At 37.4% G+C, this 19713-nt stretch overlaps 2 protein-coding genes across 3 annotated transcripts in view; both read right to left on the reverse strand.

Annotated features, from left to right (window-relative positions):
• Positions 1–11296, reverse strand: part of LOC107546343 (nebulette-like) — a 93276-nt gene extending 81980 nt beyond the window's left edge. The window contains exons 1-4 of the mRNA XM_087817686.1: positions 11132–11296; positions 10307–11046; positions 8885–8966; positions 2456–2607 (exon numbers count right to left, since the gene is read on the reverse strand). The gene's annotated coding sequence lies outside the window, so the exon portion shown is untranslated. The remainder of the gene's footprint in view (positions 1–2455; positions 2608–8884; positions 8967–10306; positions 11047–11131) is intronic.
• Positions 1–19713, reverse strand: part of LOC107546344 (LIM zinc-binding domain-containing Nebulette) — a 341718-nt gene that overhangs the window by 146789 nt on the left and 175216 nt on the right. For both annotated transcript variants that reach the window (XM_087825371.1, XM_087825374.1), the window contains exon 4: positions 12687–12794. In XM_087825371.1, the coding sequence (XP_087681497.1) occupies positions 12687–12794 (108 nt within the window). The remainder of the gene's footprint in view (positions 1–12686; positions 12795–19713) is intronic.

The raw sequence follows: 19713 nt of genomic DNA on the forward strand, positions 1-19713 counted from the left end.
TTCGGTAGCTCTGTACTCAAACATGTCTGTACACTCTACGTGTGTATGGGAAACATACATATCACAGGTGCATATGTGCCTCTTGCGGATATGTGTATGATTTTTAAAAGCAAAATGTTTTCTCAATATTTTGGACCAGGCTATGAAATTTTATTTTGGAAGTTATCACTACAGAGTTTAGGGGAAGGAGATAAAGAAAAATGGCAATAGTTTTATTTTCAAAACCTTTCAACTTCTTAAGCACTGAAAACCAAAATAGAGAGAACATATGTATGAATTATTAAATGTATGCAAAAATGTATATTATTTTTTTTAAATGTATATTGATAGTTTTAACCATATTCAAATTAATGAGTTTGATGATCAATATTCTTCTATAAATGAGCATTTTTTTAGTTTATATGTAATGCTATGGTTTGATTAATTTAAATGGTATTTTCTGGAAACCCATACTAACAGGCAGAAAATACATAAGGAGACAGGCAAACTTAAAAACAAAATTGATAGCACCAATTGACAAAAAAACAGTATGAATCATGACTCAAAAAAGTGATTCAGGCCCAGCCTGGTGTGGCTCAGTTGGTTGGGCATCGTCCTGGGCACCAGGAGGTTGCTGGTTCAGTTCTGGTCAAGGGCACATGCCCAGGTTGTGGGCTCTGTCCCTGGGAGGGGGCACGCAGGAGGCAGCCAATCGATGCTGCGCTCTCACGTCGATGTTTCTAGCTCTCCCTCCCTCTGTCTCTAAAAATAAATATTCTAAAAAAAATGACTCAGTTAAATTCTTCCAACAACTATTTTCAAATAGCCATGGCAAGGGTTCGACTCCTTTACCTCCCAAACCTCCCTCTATGGAGCATTTATCGCTCTGAGCAGCAATGATCTGCTCCCCAGTAAGAGAATAAATTGCAAGCTCCGTGAGGTCAGGGGTCACACCTATTTTATCCCTCATTCTATCCCACCCCACCCACCTCCAGCGAAGTGCCTGGCACATAATAAACACTGAAAAATGTTTCTCAAGTCCAATCATTGTTTCCAAAAGTGGTTTCTTTTAAAGGATATTTTTTATTTACAGATACCAAAAATACGCACATTTGAAAATCTGATACAACTCTTTCAGCAATCCTGCCTCAATCTACATTTCAGTAGTAATGTCTCCCTGCCCTCTAACAAGCAGCTGTTGCATGTTCCTCACCTCATCATGTTTCTTCCTTCCCTTGCCCATTTCAGCGCCATCCTCTCGCTCATAGATCCCTTTACGTTGCCCTGAGGCTCCCCTCCTCTGTGAAAGCCTCTCCCACTCACTTCATGCATCCTAACATTAGTGTAAAACCCATGCAAAAAGTGGTTCTTCATATTTTCTGCAAGCACACAGCCTGTGCAACACAATGTCCATAGCAAATATTAAAGGAACAAACACCTCTGCACACGTGAGGTAACTGTAGTCTTATTCTTTGCAGTCAAACATGAACAAGAAATATTGTTTTCCCTCGGAGCCCTCAAAATAATTACACAACAACAGTAAATATTTAAGTCGGTTCGTTTGGGGAAATCAATTCTATCAAAAGTAACAAGTTTTCAGAAGAACACAATGATTTTAAAGGTTTTTTTTCCTTTTGTTCTTTTTTCTAAACCTATACTCTTTTTCAGTTTGCTAAACACAAGCAAATTCTGACGCTTGTGAGATTTTTAAGAAGGAAATGGTACAAAAGCTTAATTCAAACAAATTAAAGGTTGACTTTGTCATAATTAATATAGCCACAAGGGGAAAAGTAAATCAGAAAGACGAGCAGACCAAAAAAAAATGATCATGACTTCTTGTCCTTGGAACCAAGTCTGGAGGAACTTCACAAAAACAACAGGTCCTTCAAACAAATATTAGAGATATGCTTTTACAAGCAGCATGGCATATAGCTCTGTGCAGAGGAGCAAAAGATGACAAAGCAGCCCTGACAGCAGTGAAAAGAAAGCTATAGTAGAAAGTACAAGCAAAAAATAAAGGAAAGCAATATCCATAACATAATTGTTTTGGGAAAATGAAATGGTAAACTAGAGAACAGATGGGCATATACTTTTTTAAAAAGTATTGCTTCTAACTGTTAATCATGCAATTTTCTTTAATTTTATAAACTTAGCTTGGGTTACCAATGGGTTTTAATCAAATTTCTTTTTTTCTTTTTTTTTTTAATTTTATTTTTGTTTAAAATATTACAGATGTCCCTTTTTCTCCCCAATGACCCGTTCCACCCCATCCCTTCCCCCTCCCCAGTCCCTGTCCCCACCATTGTCCGTGTCCTTGGGTTGTGCATATATGCGTATAAATTCTTTGGTTACTCTCTCCCCCTCCACCCCCGGCCCTCCCAAATTTCTGTCTCCCTTGATTCATGACCTCCTAATAAGTTAAAGTGACATTTGACTATTACACTTATTAACTAAAAGAAAAAGGTTTTAAGCTTACCTCCAAATATCCATTGAAATTATAGAGCATAATTATTAATAATATTCACATTTGGAGACTCCGCAAATATATATGCAAGATTTTTGGGTTTTCTTTAATATTCAGTATAACATGTACTCTCCATAGCTATGTTCCAAAAGGTATAATAAAATCTGAAAGAAAAGTCAGATAACTTTTTAAGTTTTAAATCTTTAAAATGTACCAGAAATTGAGACTTAAAAAAAAAAAAACAACAACTCGTCTTTATTAGCCTTTCCCTGTGACATAGGCATATTTCTTTTCTATTGTCACACCTCTTCTCTCCTTTTTCTTCACATCTGCCCAGGCCAAACTGCTGGCACAGGTCACGTGAGTGACCTGCCTAGCTCAACAGAGAACTGGAAAACTTAAAAACATAATTACTACTACTCTATCTTTGCTCCTATAAATGACGAAGGTTCAAAAACCACCAATAAAAAGAGGCTTGAAAGGGCCAGTAAAGGACTGGAAATAGGACCTAGAAGGAATTTTGTTTTTTAGTTAAGATTGTTCAGTTTGGAAACAGGAAAAAAATAAAAACTGATTGTATAAGTTTTCCTGCAATGCAACAGGTGGTGTCATCCATCTCCACCAGATTATAAAATGTATGTTACTTAATTATCTCCAAATTACCCTGTGATATACACAGATCATTTCTCATTTAGTCCTGTTGTGAACCGAATTGTGTCCCTCCACCCCAAATTCAAATTTTGAAGCCCAACCCCATGTGACTGTGTTTTGAGATGGAGCCTTTAAGAAAGTAATTAAGGTTAAATGAGGTCATCTGGTGGGGCCCTGATCCTATTCAGTCAGTGCCCTCACAAGGAGAGGAAAAAACACGAGAGATCTCTTTCTCTCATGCATGTGCACTGAGGAAAGGTCATGTCAGGACACAGTAAGAAAGTGGCCATCTGTAGGCCAGGAAGACAGCTCTCACCAGAAACCACTCTTCTCGACCTGATCTAGGACTTCCAGCCTCTAGAACTGTGAGGAAATAAATTGCAGTTGTTTAAGCCACACAGCCTGTGGTATTTCGTTATGGCAACCTGAGGAGACTAATGCAAGCCCTATTTTTCTCGGGTGCTTAGACACCAAAAATAATTCCCTGGCTCTGACATTTTAAAACAGGGCAGTCCTTGCATTTCTAATATAATGAAATTTTTAGATGCCACATTAGAAGACAATTGGTCCTGCTTTATTGAGAGAATACTGCTACAATTTTTTGATGAAACTATAGAAATTTATTTAAGTAAAAATAGGAGAAAGTGAATAGGTGTTTATCAAATAGCACAAAACAAATGACTAATTCACAGTAATTTTAAAAGCTACTTTTCTTGCAAAGAGAAGTTTCGAAAGAGAGAATATGCAAAATTAGTCAATCTTTTAAATAGTATTGCCTCATTCATGTACTCAACACAGATTTACTGAGTACCTGCTAAGTGTCAAGCATTATTCTAGGTATTAGCAATTCCATGTTGAAGGGATTGTTTAGTTCCCTACAGTACTATGGCTCTTATCCTAAGAAAAGTTTTATTTGCCTAGACTTAGGTGGATGGAAAGGCACACTCTTCTGAAAAAGAGAAGAAATAAAACTTGAGGAAATAGAAAAATAACACCCTTACAATGGAGTAAAGACAGTCTCTTCAAGAAACGGTGCTAGGAAAATTGGACAGCTACATGCAAAAAAATGAAACTAGATCACCAACTTACTCCATACACAAGAATAAATTCAACATGGATAAAAGACTTAAATGTAAGTCACAAAACCATAAAAATCCTGGAAGAAAACATAGGCAGTAAAGTCACAAACATCTCACGTAGTGGAATTTTCACTGATACATCTCCTAGGGCAAGAGAAACAAAGGAAAAACTAACAAATGGGGCTACATCCGACTAAAAAGCTTCTACACAGCAAAAGAAATCTGCTTCAAAATACAAAGGAACCCCACAGTATGGGAAAGTATATTTGCCAAGGATGCATCTGATAAGGGGCTAATTTCCAAAGTGTACAATGAAATCATACTACTCAGCAAGAGGAAGACAAACAATCCAATTAAAAGATGGGCAAAGGACCTGAAAAGACACTTCTCCAAAAAGGACATGCAGATGGCCAACAGACAAAAGATGCTCAACATTGCTAATCATCAGAGAGATGCAAATTAAAACCACAATGAGGTATCACTTCACACCTGTCAGAATGGCTGCCATCAACAAATCAACAAAGGACATGTGCTGGCGAGAGTGTAGAGACAGGGGAACCCTAGTCCACTGCTGGTGGGAATGCAGACTGGTGCAGCCACTATGGAAAACAGTATGGAGGTTCCTCAAAAGATTAAAAATGGAGCTGCCTTTTGACCCTGTGACCCCACTTATAGGAATATACCCTAAGAATCCCATAACACTAATCAGAAAGAATATATGCACCCCTATGTTCATAGCAGCACAATTTACAATAGCTAAGATGTGGAAACAGCCCAAGTGCCCATCAGTGGATGAGTGGATAAAAAGGCTGTGGGACATTTACACCATGGAATACTATGCAGCTGTAAAGAAGAAGAATCTCGTACCCTTTGGGACAGTATGAAAGGACCTGGGGAATATTATGCTAAGTAAAATAAGCCAGGCAGAGAAAGACAAACATCAAATGATCTCACTTAGATGTGGAATCTAAGAAACTTAATAAACTGATGAACAGAACAGATTCAGTGACATGGAAGCATGGATCAGAATGATGAATCTCAGAGGGAAGGTGGGCATGGGTGAGTGGGTGGGGAGAGATTGGCCAAAGAGTTTATATGCATATATGCATAACCCAAGGACACCGTCAATAGTGTGGTGAGGCACTGGGGAGGGGGTGGGGCAGGGTGGAAGGGGTCAATGGGGAGAAAAAGGGACATGGGTCATATTTGGAACAATTAAAAAAAAAAAGTGAAAAAAGAAAAAAAGAAAGAAAAATGACACCCTTAACAGAATTCAGTCATTTACTGAACAAATATTTATCAGGTAACTACTTTACCCTGGAGGACAACAGAATGAAGGAAAGATCTGGGAGTTTTAAGGAAGAAAATCAATGTGATATCTACATAGATCTTATTAGATGTTTGATTAAAATAAATCTAGAAAGATTAAAACACCTTGTAATAACCACCATTACAAGATGAAATTCACACAATGCAAGGGGGATTCACTCCTTAAAGTATCAAAATGGGTGTGTTTATCAGGGACGGTCCTGAGGAAGTCCCAGAGCTGGCAGCCTTGCTTGGGCAGAGTGAGAAGCCATAGGAAGAAGATTTGTTGGCACAAGAAGTCAATTCATTTGTTTCCCAATTTTAGCTCTGTGCTAAGTCCTCGGGCTACAGAGAAAAAGACACAGCCCAAGACTTCATAGAGTTCGGTCTAGGAGGAAGAAAGCTCATAACACAGCTATAGAACCAGGCTGTCAGGTTGGGGAGAGGAAGGGCAAGGCCAGGGAAGAGAAGGCAGCCTCTGAGCTGAGTGTGGATATGAGAGGGTGCAGACGGCCTCCCAGGCTGATCTTTGAAGTGGATAAGGCCCAAGTCCAAGTCAGACACCCAAGCTGGAGACCTTGGTTGGCACTAACCCAGGGACAGCCTCACACTCCATGCTAATGGTTTTGCGTTTTATCCCAAAGGCAATGGGCAGCCACTGACAGATTTTAAGGAAGAGAGTGACATCAGATGTGTGTTTTAAGAACCCTGCAAGCAACCACGAGACGAACAGCTTGGGAGGGAGAAGAGGCAGTGCTGTGGCAGGTGAGAACAGTCAAGAGTCTTATTTCCACAACCCAAGCAAGGGGTAGAGAGGGCCTAAATTAAGGACATGACAAGAAAGGTAAGGTGCAAAGCTCCATGATATGCACTCTTGGATATACAAAAAATAACTTGAAAAGGACATGAATAATCTTCACCTTTATGAGTTTAGAGAGGTAAAACACACCCCATGGGAAATGCTAATTAAAGCCAAAATGTGGACTGTGATGTGTGAAATGAGTGGTTACAGATATTAGTGCTATCGTACAGAGCACTATCGTGATTCAGAGAGATCTCTGCAGCTGGGGTCTGAGTGTGTATCTAGGATCAGAGGCTGGGGATGTCATTCACAGATAGTGTGAAATTGTTCCAAACAAGAGGAATGACTCTTAAAAAAGTCCAGAACACAGTAAGTTGGCAAGGTCTAAAACAAATGAAAGAACAGTGTTGAAGGGCAGTGACAGATGAGGTGAAAAATAATTTAGAAGCAGATTGTAGAGGGTCCTTAGAGTTGGGAATTAAAGGGTTTAGGGGATTAGGCTTTATCCTCACAGTTGAGGTCCAAGGAAAAAAATTTAGTGGGTCATAATTAGGGTCTTGATGAAACAGATATTTTGGGAAGTCATATGATGACAGTGTTTAAGATACAATGGAAGGTGCAGAAAGAGCCTGGAAGGAGATAAGACCAATTAGGAGGCTCCTGCAACAACTTGGGCAGGATAAGGGCCTGAACAATGTGGGACTAAAAAGAAAGGAATGGGAAAAAGGGGGTTCACAAAGGACAGATCTTCAGAAATCATTTGCATGAAGGACAGATCCTTCATCTTGTTTCCAAAAAAAAGTCATACATGTTAATTCTTTTATTACGGGGACCCTTCCTAAGCCTCCCCTTCAGACAATGCCATTTACAACCACAACTCTTGTACTTGCCATGCACAAGTAATTACTGGTCTGGGATGTATTTGTTTCTTTAAGTGACTGTGGCTAAAAAATTGAGGATAAAAAGAAGAGATCAACCTTTGAAGTTCTGCCCTAGGTGGAAAAATAAAGCAAAACCAGGTGTTAGGGAAACCACAGATTTGGAAATGAGAAAAGACTACGAGGTAATTTTCCGTACATTTTTCTCATGAAAGTATAAGTATTCCTTATAGAAATACTTTCCCTGAGGAGAGCTTGTTCAGAGGCTCTAATTAGACTCGATATGTCAAAGTGTTTCGAAATGAATAAAGCATTCATACATGTGTTAGGTATTAGAAGGAAAATACACGTTATTGCCCTATCACTTTCTCTGACATAGTTGATCTTTGCTTTAAAATAATGCTGCTGACCCACTATTACTGGAGAATGCATCAGAGTCGCTGGTTGAGATAAGATAAGTTGAAGATAAAGCATATCATTAAAGTAACGTATAAATTTGCTCTGTGAAAATAATAGACTTCAAAGGCTTAAATCTAAGCCACTGACCTCATAACCAATCATCTATGTTAATCAACCCGGTTATGAGTTATAGCAAAACTACGATCCCATTCTGCTTTCAAACTACTTAGTGTACTAAGTTTTACTACTCAAAATTAGAAGATTGCTTATAAATTTTCATTAGTTATAAAATGTTATGCTTCTTGCATAAAGGAATAAAATTAACAAATAATTTTTTTTAATTTTAACATTAAATGACTTTCTTTTACCCTTCTCCCCTTTAAAAAATTCTTTTTTTAATGTTTGTCTACTATTAAAAGAAAGAAAAATCTGATGTCAGTTGTTTGGGTTCATATAAGGCCTAATTGCCTCATACACTCTAATTTCGCCACCAGTTTACAATTAGCATGCATTTCTCATGCATGAGTTGACCCAATTACATAACAAATTTTGCCTTTGGGGATTTCTCTTGACTGCTTGTCTTCTGTCCACCATACAACTCAATTTCACACTGTCAGCAGCCTGAACATGGCCACAGTCAGTCTCTGTCAAAATGATTTATTTAAATTACAGAGACCAGATCCCTAGATAGTTGTCCCCACCTTCATGCTCACCCTCACACTCAATCTAACTTTGAATCAAATCTTTTAATAGCCCATAGATACTGCTTTTCAATTATTAGGCCATGTTTGCCACCAATAATCTAATACTTTTTAAGTTAACTCACAAAGTCTTAGGGAACTAAATCAACACTATCCACTTGAGCTTATTAATGAGCATATAATTTATTTTGCATTCTAAGAAGTCAATGAAAAATTATATAGCTACATCAAAAGCCTAAGAATAATTATATTTCAATATCAAATTACAGAGACACTCTTTTTCCCATAATGTCTTTTAAAAAGACTTCAATCTTAGCTTTTTTTATAAAGTAAGTGTTTCTTATGAATGGGTATGCGAAATTGAAAATGCTAATAAAACAGGTATTTGGGAAACAGGAGAGATAACCAAAATTATAGATACTGACAGGGTAAGGGAAAGAACATACAGCAGGTGGAAATACTATTATCTGTGTCGTCAGTGATCTAAGGAAAGGGGTTCTAACGATTTTCACTGAAGCCAACACACAGGCGTACACAGGCAGACACACAGACACTCACAGTTATTTCCTCCGTGAGTGAAAGACAGAAACAAATCTTGGCAAACCACATAATGGTACACTTACTATTTCAGTCAGTCTGTAAAATACAAGATTTGTCATCTGGGTGTTTTTTTCCCTTCCCCTTCATAAAATATTTCTCCGCCACCTGAAATAAATTTAAAAATAAGCATCTAAATCCTATCTACAGCACAAAGATTGTAAAAGTCTCTCGGAGTTGGATGTTACTATTTTATTTCACAATTTATCCACAGACCATCTCAGCTAATTGAAAGTGCAGCTTGTCTTAGTGTGTAAGCAGGCAGAGTGACATCCATCGATAACCTGCCCAGGCTGGATGCATCCCTCCGATGTCTGCAGTGATTCTGCCTTGCTCTCCTGCTGCTGGTTCCCTGAGTGCACTGCTTATAAACGCAAAGGGGGTGACCACCTGAATCAGAAGCCACCTTTACAACCACCAACAGAAAAAAAGGTTTCTAAAAATGTCCAAAGGCACAGAAATTCCTCAATTCACGTTTGTACACTGTCCTTTAAGAACATTTTCCTAAAATATCACTTAATAAAAAAATTTCTGTCATTTGTGAATTTATGCCCTAGAATTGGGCTGGGAAGGTGGAGTGGGGGAGTCAAGAAGACATCTTCTGGAATTTCATGGAAAAAATTTTTTATTTGGAAATCAGTTCTGTTTCTTTCCAACCATTTAGTACATTCTATAACCTGGCCTCTTTTCTTATTCTTTCTGCAGCTCTACTAAGTGAGTAATATAGCAGAAGAATTTTAAATTGCAGCAGTTAATAAATCTCCCAGGGTCAGTGTGTTGTCATTATAGACCCCAAAAGAAGGAAGTCAAAGCTAAGCCCACTCTTACCCTTTCATTACACACAATTTCAAATTTACAGCTGTCTTTTATCCCACACCTCACAAACACATGCAGACTCAAGTAGGCATTTCCAAATGATTTCAGATCCCGGACAAATGATTATGAGAGTGTGTGAAAAAAATTTCATGTAACTAACACAGACACAAGCAGTCAAAAATGCCCACTCATCCATAACGTATTACCCAAAACACCTAGGAATTGTCATTAAATCCCCTGTTTTATGTCTTTATACTTTCTTTAGTCCAAAAGGGATTAAAAGCAGCTTAGAAAGATCCAGACAGATTGAGAGGGAAAAAAAGGAAAGAAAAAACTCATGGACAAGCATAACAGTGTGGTGATTGCCAGGGGTGGGGTATGTGGGGAATAAATGGTGATGGAAGGAGACTTGGCTTGAAGTGATGAACAGACGATACGGTGTACAGATGATGTGTTGTGAAACTGTGCACCTGATAGGGGTATAATTTTGTTAACCGTGTCACCCAATAAATTTATTAAAAAGGGGGAAAAAAGATCCAGACAACATTCAAAGTTAAATAAAGTAAAAACAAGTAAGAAAATGAAGCAAATGGAAAAATAAAGATTGTGAAGTCCCTGGCTTAGTAACCCACCTGCGTCATCCTGTATTAAACTTGGAACTCAATTCTCATATCCCTTATAATTTCCAGGGTGAGCATCCCAGCATCTCCTGAAGAAAGAGTCTGGTGCCTGTCCAGACTGGACATTTTCTCACCTTCTTCATCTCAAAACAGACACAGTCCAGGCCACTGTCAAAAATATCTGTCTGGATTTGGCCAATATATTTCAGTATTTGGGTTTATCTGAAAGTAATGTGGAAAATGGAACTAGCCAACGTACCAACCTTCAGATTAAACCATGTTTCTTATAGAAAAAAGACCTTTGGCTAATATGGAAAACCTCATGAGATCACGGAAAAACGTTCATAAAGTTGCAGCCTTTATAAATGAATAATAAATTCACTAGACCTCAGAATACTTAATAGCTTCCCTTCTTCAAGAGTAAATCCCTACCAGTAATATTATGAAATCTATGTTTTTTACTACTATCCAAATATTAATATGCCTCATCATGCTAAAAGTACTACTTGCAAGACTGCTATGGTTTCTAATATCAAGATAATTGCAAAAAAAAAAAAATTAAGATATCTAAATTACATGCTTTTAAAAAATCATCATTGTCTAATTATAGACTTAGTCTAAATGGTATTTTTATATACTGTTATGCATATGATAAATATAAATTTATACGTACCTATGTTACAGGGTTTTTTTTCATAATGAAGAGTGGATCTGCAAACAGTCTCTGGTATTGAATAAAATGTATATTCCTGCTAATGATAAAGGTTGGTGAAATGATCAGTTCTTCTTATTAAATATGAATTTTGGCTTAATTTGAATATAAATTAAAAGGCCTACCTTTGAATCCACTGCAATCCTTATGTTAGCTGTCACGTGGATGTCTTAAGTAGAAATGTTTAGTTCTTTTTGAAATAAATTTCTGTGGTAGTCGAAGATTTACAGCTTTGTTTTGCGCAGCATTATTTTTATTTTTTTAAATAAAAGCTCTCCCAAAGTAATGCAAAAATAAGAAACACTACTGAATGTAACTGCCAGTGGAATGTGTCTTTAATTTGCATTTTTAAAAGAAAAATAGGTTTTGATTTAAGGAAAGAGTGAAGAGAAAGACAGATGAAGGGAATAATCTTCAGTGTTCATGAGTGGGGCTTGTTGAGAGCGGGTAGAAAATCTAAGGGACAGAAGCCATGAATCCTTAAAATTCAGCCCTTTCTCTTCAAAGGAAATCAGTCCTTCCTAAAATAAAATCTTCATTTAAAGAGCAAACAGTGGGTAAATATTAGGAAATATGAAAAAATAAAGTGTTTATTCTGTCTCCTCTCACTCCCTAAATGTTTTTTAAACATCATTCTGTTTTTGAACTTTTGACAAATAAAATTCTTTATCAAAGTATATACTATTCTATATGCAAATTTTCACACTATTTATAATGATAATAGCCCAATATCAGTGAGTTTTAAACCATTTGCTAATTAAATATTTCCTGGAAATTAAGGCTACAAAACTTATAACATTTAGATATATGAAGTTTAGTGACTATACAGGGGCACACAAGATAAACTCATAAAAAATGCTTATATGCACACACTTTTATGTCACGTTCACAGTTGTTATCATTCGTAGTCCCTCTTGATTACCTAACACTGAACTAATTTTTTCTGAATAAAATACATCTTAGCAAACTTTGGAAGAAAGAAACATAATCACAGACATAAATTACAAAAAGTAAGAATAGCTGTCGATCCACCTGTAATAAGTACTGAACTAACACTTTTCAGTACCTAATGTGCTTTGAACTTGTTAGTCTCAATTTTCTTTTTCAAAAAGAATATATATTACTGAACAAGACGCAGCTTTCAAACTCAAAGCAACTTCATAGGTAAATGTTTATTTCGAAAATGAGGTGTAATAATACTTCACTTTTACAAATGCCTAAAGTATGAAACCTTATATACACATATTTAGCAAATATGAGATTTCTCAAGATACTTGACCTTCTATGTATATTTTTTGTATGCTTATCCACACAGCAAAAACTAGCAATAATAATAAATGTCAGGTTTTTTAACTTAACTATGAGAGTCCTATTTTGGAGGAATTCAAAAGCTGAGAACCATTCAAAATGGAGTAAGATATTAAATCACAATAGTTTCTTTTAAGTTAAAGAAATATAGTCATTATTATTGGAGCATTAGGCTCTAGATAACTGATGATTTCATCAAAGAGAAGGAATTTCGCAGATGAACTCAGCATATATGAACTCAGCACTCACAGATGAGTGCTGCACTGAGTACTGCTTAGACACCAAAACAACAAGAACACTTCCAAGTCACCCAATCTCACTCTCTCACCCAGGAACACAAGTCACAGACCACGTCACTCAACAGTCACCTACATTACTGATCTGTTCCTGAGTCCTCTTCAGCCTCTGTAGTTCAGGAGTGTCGGTGACAATGCTGAAGCCCCTCCCTTTGCTTTCTTCAAAATCTCTTTTGTACTTGACCTAAGGGGAGAGGGAGGGGGCGGTAAAAGAAAGAAAGAAAAAGAGAAGTAAACAGAGGAATCATAAATCTCACTCAGGATAGGCCGGGGCCAAAAAAGCTGCTAAAATTGGAAGCAAGGCCTCCAGCACAGCTCTAGCAGCAAGCGGCAGGGAGAGGAAGGGGCAGAGCTGGACTGCCTGGTTTATATCCCAGCCACTCTACTGGCTGTGTGAGCTTAGGCAAGTTACTTAACCACTCTGTGCCTCAGGGGTCTCACCCATAAAATGGCAACAACAACAATATTTAAATAATGCTATTCGGTAAGTCTTAAGGATAGGAGCAAATAGACTAATACTCGTACCTAGCCGACAGCAAGCAAGCAAGCAAGTGCTCCGTAACAGTTATTATTATCACCATTAATAGTTGTCCTACTGCTAAAGAAAAGGAAAGAAGAAATAGATGGAAAAAGAAAGCGTAGTTTTCTTGTCAGTGACAAAGCATCATTTTGAGCCTGGACTGCACTATGGAAGAGAAAGACATATGAAATCCTCAACAGCTAGTCCTGTTCCTACAAAGTTTTCATTCCATTTCATAATGCAAAGCATGTGGATATGATTATACACCGCTGTATAGCTAAATGTCAAGTATGTAAATGCTTACAGAAGTATTTATAGCACAGGCCACACCTCGAGATTAAAAGGCTTCAAGCACGTGCCCTTAGCATACTGTGCGCTGAGGTAGCTAAGATTTTTTTTTCCAGTGTTTAAATACACTTTGTTTCTCACTGCAACCCAGTGAAGGTGAATTTTACAGTTTCCTCGAGGGACCAGAATAGCTAATGCTTAATCTTCCTAGAGCCCCATCTCCTATTATTAGCATAATGATAAAAACTGTAACACCAGTTAAATATTCTGCTTGTCAATGACTGAGATGGTTATATCACTCTGTTCTTATTTCTTTAAAAGTCTAAATATTAAGAAATATGAAAACACAGTTTTGATAACCCATTTTACATTCATAATTATCAGTTTCAAATGAAAACTTATATTAATAATAAACATTTAGGGTAACTAATAAAAAATATGATTCAGTAAGTGTAACTTTCAGTATAAATTTTAAAGTTTCCTTAGCTGAGTATGGAATGACTGTTTTTGTTGAGTCCTGTCTGTATTTAAATATTCAATTTTCTCAGGCATTACTGTCCTTAAGACCACTGGAAGATTCCTTTTACCAGAAAAGCTTGAAAGGAAAAAAAAAAATCCCAGATGATAAATAGAAAGATAGAGATACTCTCATTACTTTAAGCTTTAAAATATCTAATGTTCTCTATATATTTTTATTTAAATTTATAAAAGTACTAAAACCCTCACTTTATTTCCCTAAATAAAAGGCCTTTACCACTTCATTTTTCTTCCACAGAAAATGCTAAATGAAATTAATCGTCTAACCCTCAATCTCCCAGCACGTGTGAAGACACACACACCAGTACATTCTTGGAGTTTGTTTGATGCCTAACTATGCAGGGAAGCCATTTAGCTTCGCTTGAAGTTAGCACTAGGGCACAGAACAGCAAAATAATAAAAGTAAGAAAGGGGACAAGGTTACGATAGCAACAGGCACAAAGAAGTAGGGAGAAAAACCTATAAGCCAAGTTCCAACATCATTAACGCCAGTTTCAGAGAAGGCATAATCACATATTCTTTCTGTGATTAGTTTGGGTGTGTTTTGTTTCGTTTTGTTTTAATGGTAATTTCCAAACACAGAGCTGAAAAAAAAAAAAACCATTAAACCCCAGAATCAGAGGTTTTAAGTTGATTACCATTTCACAGCCCTTTCCACATTCACAAGACACATAAGAATCATGATTTGGGCTTGCCTCAATTATACTAAAGAGGATACGATCATCTTTGCAAATGGTCTGCAGAGTTTTAGAAGATGTGTAATCCTTTCCAATGGTGTGAGCCACAGCCACACCTCATATAGTCTCAGCACCAGCTCCAGCACCAACCCAGCCAGTCTATCTTTCCTGCATGCGGGGAGCCTTCGAGCCAATAGTCAGTGCTTCTCTTTTCCATACTCCCACCCACTTAAATCCTAGCTCTCTACTGAGTCTAAAACACATGAAACTTGGTGACAAGGTCAAAATCTTATTCATCTTTGTGATCCCAGAACCTATCATAGCACCTGGCCCATATGGGTTGATTAGCAAATGATTAAGAAACGGAAAAAGTGAGGGAGAAGGGGAGGGAGAAAGAAGAGAGGCGGAAGCAGAGAGGGAGAAAGTCTGGCCAGATGTAAGAGAGGAGGAACCTTGTATTCAGGGACTGAAAAATGGATCGATTTGGCTGCAGCATCTGGTGAAGGGGCAAGACCATGGAACCTCAATGGGTGGAAGGGGTGAGGAGCTCTGTGGCGTCTCAAAAGAAGGGCACTAATTCCATTCCTGAGATTTCCATCCTCATAACCTAATTACCTCCCAAAGGTCCCCACCTCCTAATAGCATCACATTGGGGATTAGGTTTCCAACATAAGAATTCTGGGGGGACACAAACATTCAGTCCATAGCAAGTGCTTTTATATATAAGCATTCAACATTAACGCAACAGTATTCATTGAGCTTCATATAAACTTCTCTTAGAAACTCCTCTTTCCTCAGTGAAGATGCCTTTTCTTCCCTTAATGCTTCAGGATTGGATACAAAATTATCACCATCTCTGGTCTCTTGTCCACCCTCCTGTTAAAAAGTACTTCAATACCACAAATAACAATGGCAGTGTTCTCGGAATGCCATTCTCTGGAATCTCCTCATCAAATGTTCATTTATTCAATCCTTTGTTCATCCAAAAAGTATTTATTGAGCACCTACTATGTGCCAAGTACTATTCTAGGTGTGGAAACAATGCAGAAAAAAAAAAAAAGAGTCAATGATCCTACCCCTCATGGAGCTTACATTACAATGAGAAAAATGAAAAAGACACAAGATCTATCTCAGTTGAATAAATGTTATGTTAGTGGTAAGTCAAAGAGAAAATAAAACTAGAAAGGAAGTGATAAGGGTGAGGAATACTGTCCTTTTTAAACTGAATTTATTGGAGTGACATTGGTTAATAAAATTATATAGGTTTCAGGTGCACAATTCCACAACACATCATCTGTATATTGTATTGTGTGTTCACCGCTCCAAGTCAGGTCTCCTTCCATCTCCATTTACCCCCCTTGGGACCTCCCCAACCTCCCCTTCACTCGGGCAATGACCATGCTGTTGTCTATGTCCATGAGTCTTTTTTTCTTTGCTTAATTCCTTCTCACCAAGCCCCAAACCCCCTCTTCTCTAGAGTGGTCCGGGAAGGCCCCAGTGAAAAGGTACATTTCAATAAGATCTGAAAGAGGTGATTGCTGTACTCGGAGCAGCAACATGCTGGACTTCTGGTTTCCCAGGCTCTCTCTGGCCACACTATTAATCAAATGAAGCGATCAGGACAGAAGGAGGAGCAGACAATTTTGTTCCTCCTTCCTCAGTTATCCACTCTGAAAGAATCATCTGAGGACCAAAGAAGACAGAAAGAGTCCTCGGGCCCAGACTCAGAATGCAGACTCGCCAGCCAGGTGAGCTGCATGCTCTTGTCAGAGGTCAGGAAGAACACAGAAGGTAGTACAGACTCAAGATGCCACTGTGAGTTCAGAAAGAGATCGTGCTCTACCTGGAAAGTAACGCAGTCTTAGTTTCTTATGGGCTTATCCCTTCAAAAATGAATAAAGGCACATTCTTAAAGTCAAATGTAAGAAATATACACAATAGGCCATATGATTTGCCATATTTTTCCTCAGAAGTAACATAAAAATGTATTTCAAATACTGAATGCTATCTAATATTGACATGAACCATATGCATGTATCTGCATATGTACACACAGAAATATTCATCTTCCTGTACTATAGATTAGAACCCTAAATCAAGAGTCAGAAGGCCTGAATTTAAACCCTAATTCTGTTGCGCAGTCAGTGTGGCTCAGTGGTTGAGCATCGACCCAGGAACCAAGGGGTCTTGGTTCTATTCCTGGCCAGGGCACATGCTCGGGTTTCGGGCTCAATGCCCAATAGGGGGCGTGCAGGAGACATCGGATTGATGATGTTTCTCTCTCATCAATGTTTCTATCTTTCTATCCCTCTCCCTTCATCTAAAAAACAAAACATCAATAAAAACATTTAAAAAATCATTTTAAAAAACAACCTAATTATGTTCTGTGATCTTCATTTGTTCAACTTCCTAATACTCTTGATCCCCAGCTATAAAATGGAAAAAGAAAAGAAAAGCAATATGCTATACAATGTTCAGAGGGTGAACATAAATGACATGTGAAAACATCAAGCAAAGACATACCCTTAGTAGGTCATTAGCAAATATTAGTTTCCTCCTTCTTACTAAATTTAAAAAATGACCTGTGTTGCTTACATATGATCCTTTCTGCCGAAGCATGCATGCTCAGTGGTATTTTGTGTTTGGAGTCATCATCAAGTAACACTCAGCAGTTCATATTGAGGGAGCCCAGCGTAAGAAAAAGGCTCACAGTGACGGAAAAGAAAGACTTTTCAAACACAAAATGGTGAGAACTGCAAACTGAATGATTTGCTAATTCTGAGATATAAATTCTCTCCCCCAAATGCTGCAAGTACCATAAATATTACTATTATAACAATGTAAATAAATGTAGAAAATGAAAACCACTAAAGAAAATGGCCATTCTTAGGCAGAAAGCCACTTGCTATGAAAGAGGCCAATGGAACTAGAGACTGGTAAATTGTTGAATAATAAACTGCAAGGAGATTAAATAAGATTCCACAGTGAGGTCAAAGATGGACACAACCTACCGCTCCGAAGCTTCAACCCCAACTGTACTCCTCTCCAAAGAAACTCTTAACCATGAGCATGTGGAGACAAAGACGAATATGTTCATAATAACACTTCTGTATTATTTAAAAAAAAACTGGAAACAACTTAGACATACATCCACAGGGCAATGAACAAATTACTGTATCTTCATACATGGAATATTATCCAGGAATAAAAATAAAGAAACTATAGCTCCATGGGCCCATATGGATGCATCTCAGAAACATTTTGTTGAAGGGGGAAAAGCAGTGAGTACATACATACATGGTAAATAAATGGGAGGAAAGGGACTTGATAAGCGTGACATCCGGAGGAGGAGTGAGACCGCTCATGGAAGCGGAGCTTCACTGTTCCTGGGGATGTTCGAGTTCTTAAGTTGGAAAGTAGATGCACACGTGATCCCTTTATTATCATGCTGTAAAACTTTCATGTCACTCCATATATTCTTTTGTGCTGACCAAATATTTTACAATCATTTTCAAAGAAAGTATGGCAGAGTTTTAAAACCCCAGATGGGGTAGCTAAGTACCCAGAGGTTAAACCAAAGTCATGAGCAGGAGAGGAGAACAAGAAGATGGAACCAGAAATCAGTTTATATTTTCAGTCAGCTGAAGACAAGACTTGGGTTTTCCATAAATGGCAAATGAGCGGGCTAGAGGACATCCCTATGCAGAAAGTTAAATTAATCACTCTAAGTTTCTTCATTTTAAAGAAGCTGTTTGACTATGGTGGCAAACACTGAATTGAGGCAAAAAAGGCAGGAAAAATAGGAATCCAGAGAAGGTGAAAGGGTGTTGCAGAAGAGATTCCCATACATGGAACAATGAGCAGTGGGAGGGGATCCTTGGCAGATCATGATAGAACAGATGGTAAAGAAGAATCCAGGACCAGACGGTGAACAAAAGAGGAATATCACTTAGCCTTAAAGCAGCTTACCTTGTCAGGATATGTTTAATGGAAGCCTAAAATCTACAGACATATTTACTACTGATTCATGTCATGCTCCCCTTTATTTCACATACAGTCTCCACCTGACACCATGAAATCAACGACCAATTTTATTATTTTTCATGACATGATGGATACTTTACATTTCTTCAAGGGGAGATTATAAGGGTATCATTTTTAAACTAGATGCAAAGTCTTGGTTTGATCTACAAAATTTAGTGCTCAATTATGTACTCTCTTAATATAGTTCAGTCAATTTTAAAGTGCTGGAATGTAGACAGTATGCTTCCTTCTATCTCACTGCATTTTGCTCGGTGCTAAGCATGTATTAAACCCGTGGACACAGACAATAGTGTGGGGAAGGTATGGGGGCATGGATGCAGGGTAGAGGGGATCGATAGGGGAAAAAGAGAGACATTTTTATTACTTTCAACAATAAGGAAAAATTAAAAATTAATTAATTAATTTTAAAAAGCTTCATAACTATTTCATGATTGATTACTATTTAGTTTTGTATTTTTAATGTCTAAAATGCAGAAAATTGGCTAATACAATGCTAGATGGGAATTAAACTACAAAGGAAAATCTGATTAAGGGCTTTTTTTAAGGTAAGTCAAATGAGCTCAAAAGGCAAATTTGCTTTTTATCAATTAATGTGATAATTTGTAAATTTGTGGTTAATTAAATTCTTAATTACCTTTTCAAACATAATTAAAAAGCATTAAAAGTAATTTTCATAGATTTCTAAGTCTTAAATTAGCCTTTTGCTGCATTTGCAGAGGTACTTACTGATCTTTACAGATTTGTCAGTTTCCTGTGTATATTCACAATCCAATTTTATCAGATTGGGAATCCCTTTACTTTTAACTGAATTTTAGACTTCAGTTAAAAACAGTGAAGTCTCCATTTCATTTGAAACAAATACTCTGAATGCATAATAAAGCATATGTTAATTAATTGCTCAATAAGCTAAGATAATTAAAAATCACTCGTAAGACACTTACATGTAGGTTAGGGGTTAACAGCTCAGGCTCAGAATTTGACAAGCATGTCCTGGGCTCTGGCTCTATCTCTAATTAGCTGTGTGAACTTAGACAAGA

This window comes from Miniopterus natalensis, chromosome 1 (assembly GCF_054644295.1).
Source record: "Miniopterus natalensis isolate mMinNat1 chromosome 1, mMinNat1.hap1, whole genome shotgun sequence".
Classification (NCBI taxonomy): Eukaryota; Metazoa; Chordata; class Mammalia; order Chiroptera; family Miniopteridae; genus Miniopterus; species Miniopterus natalensis.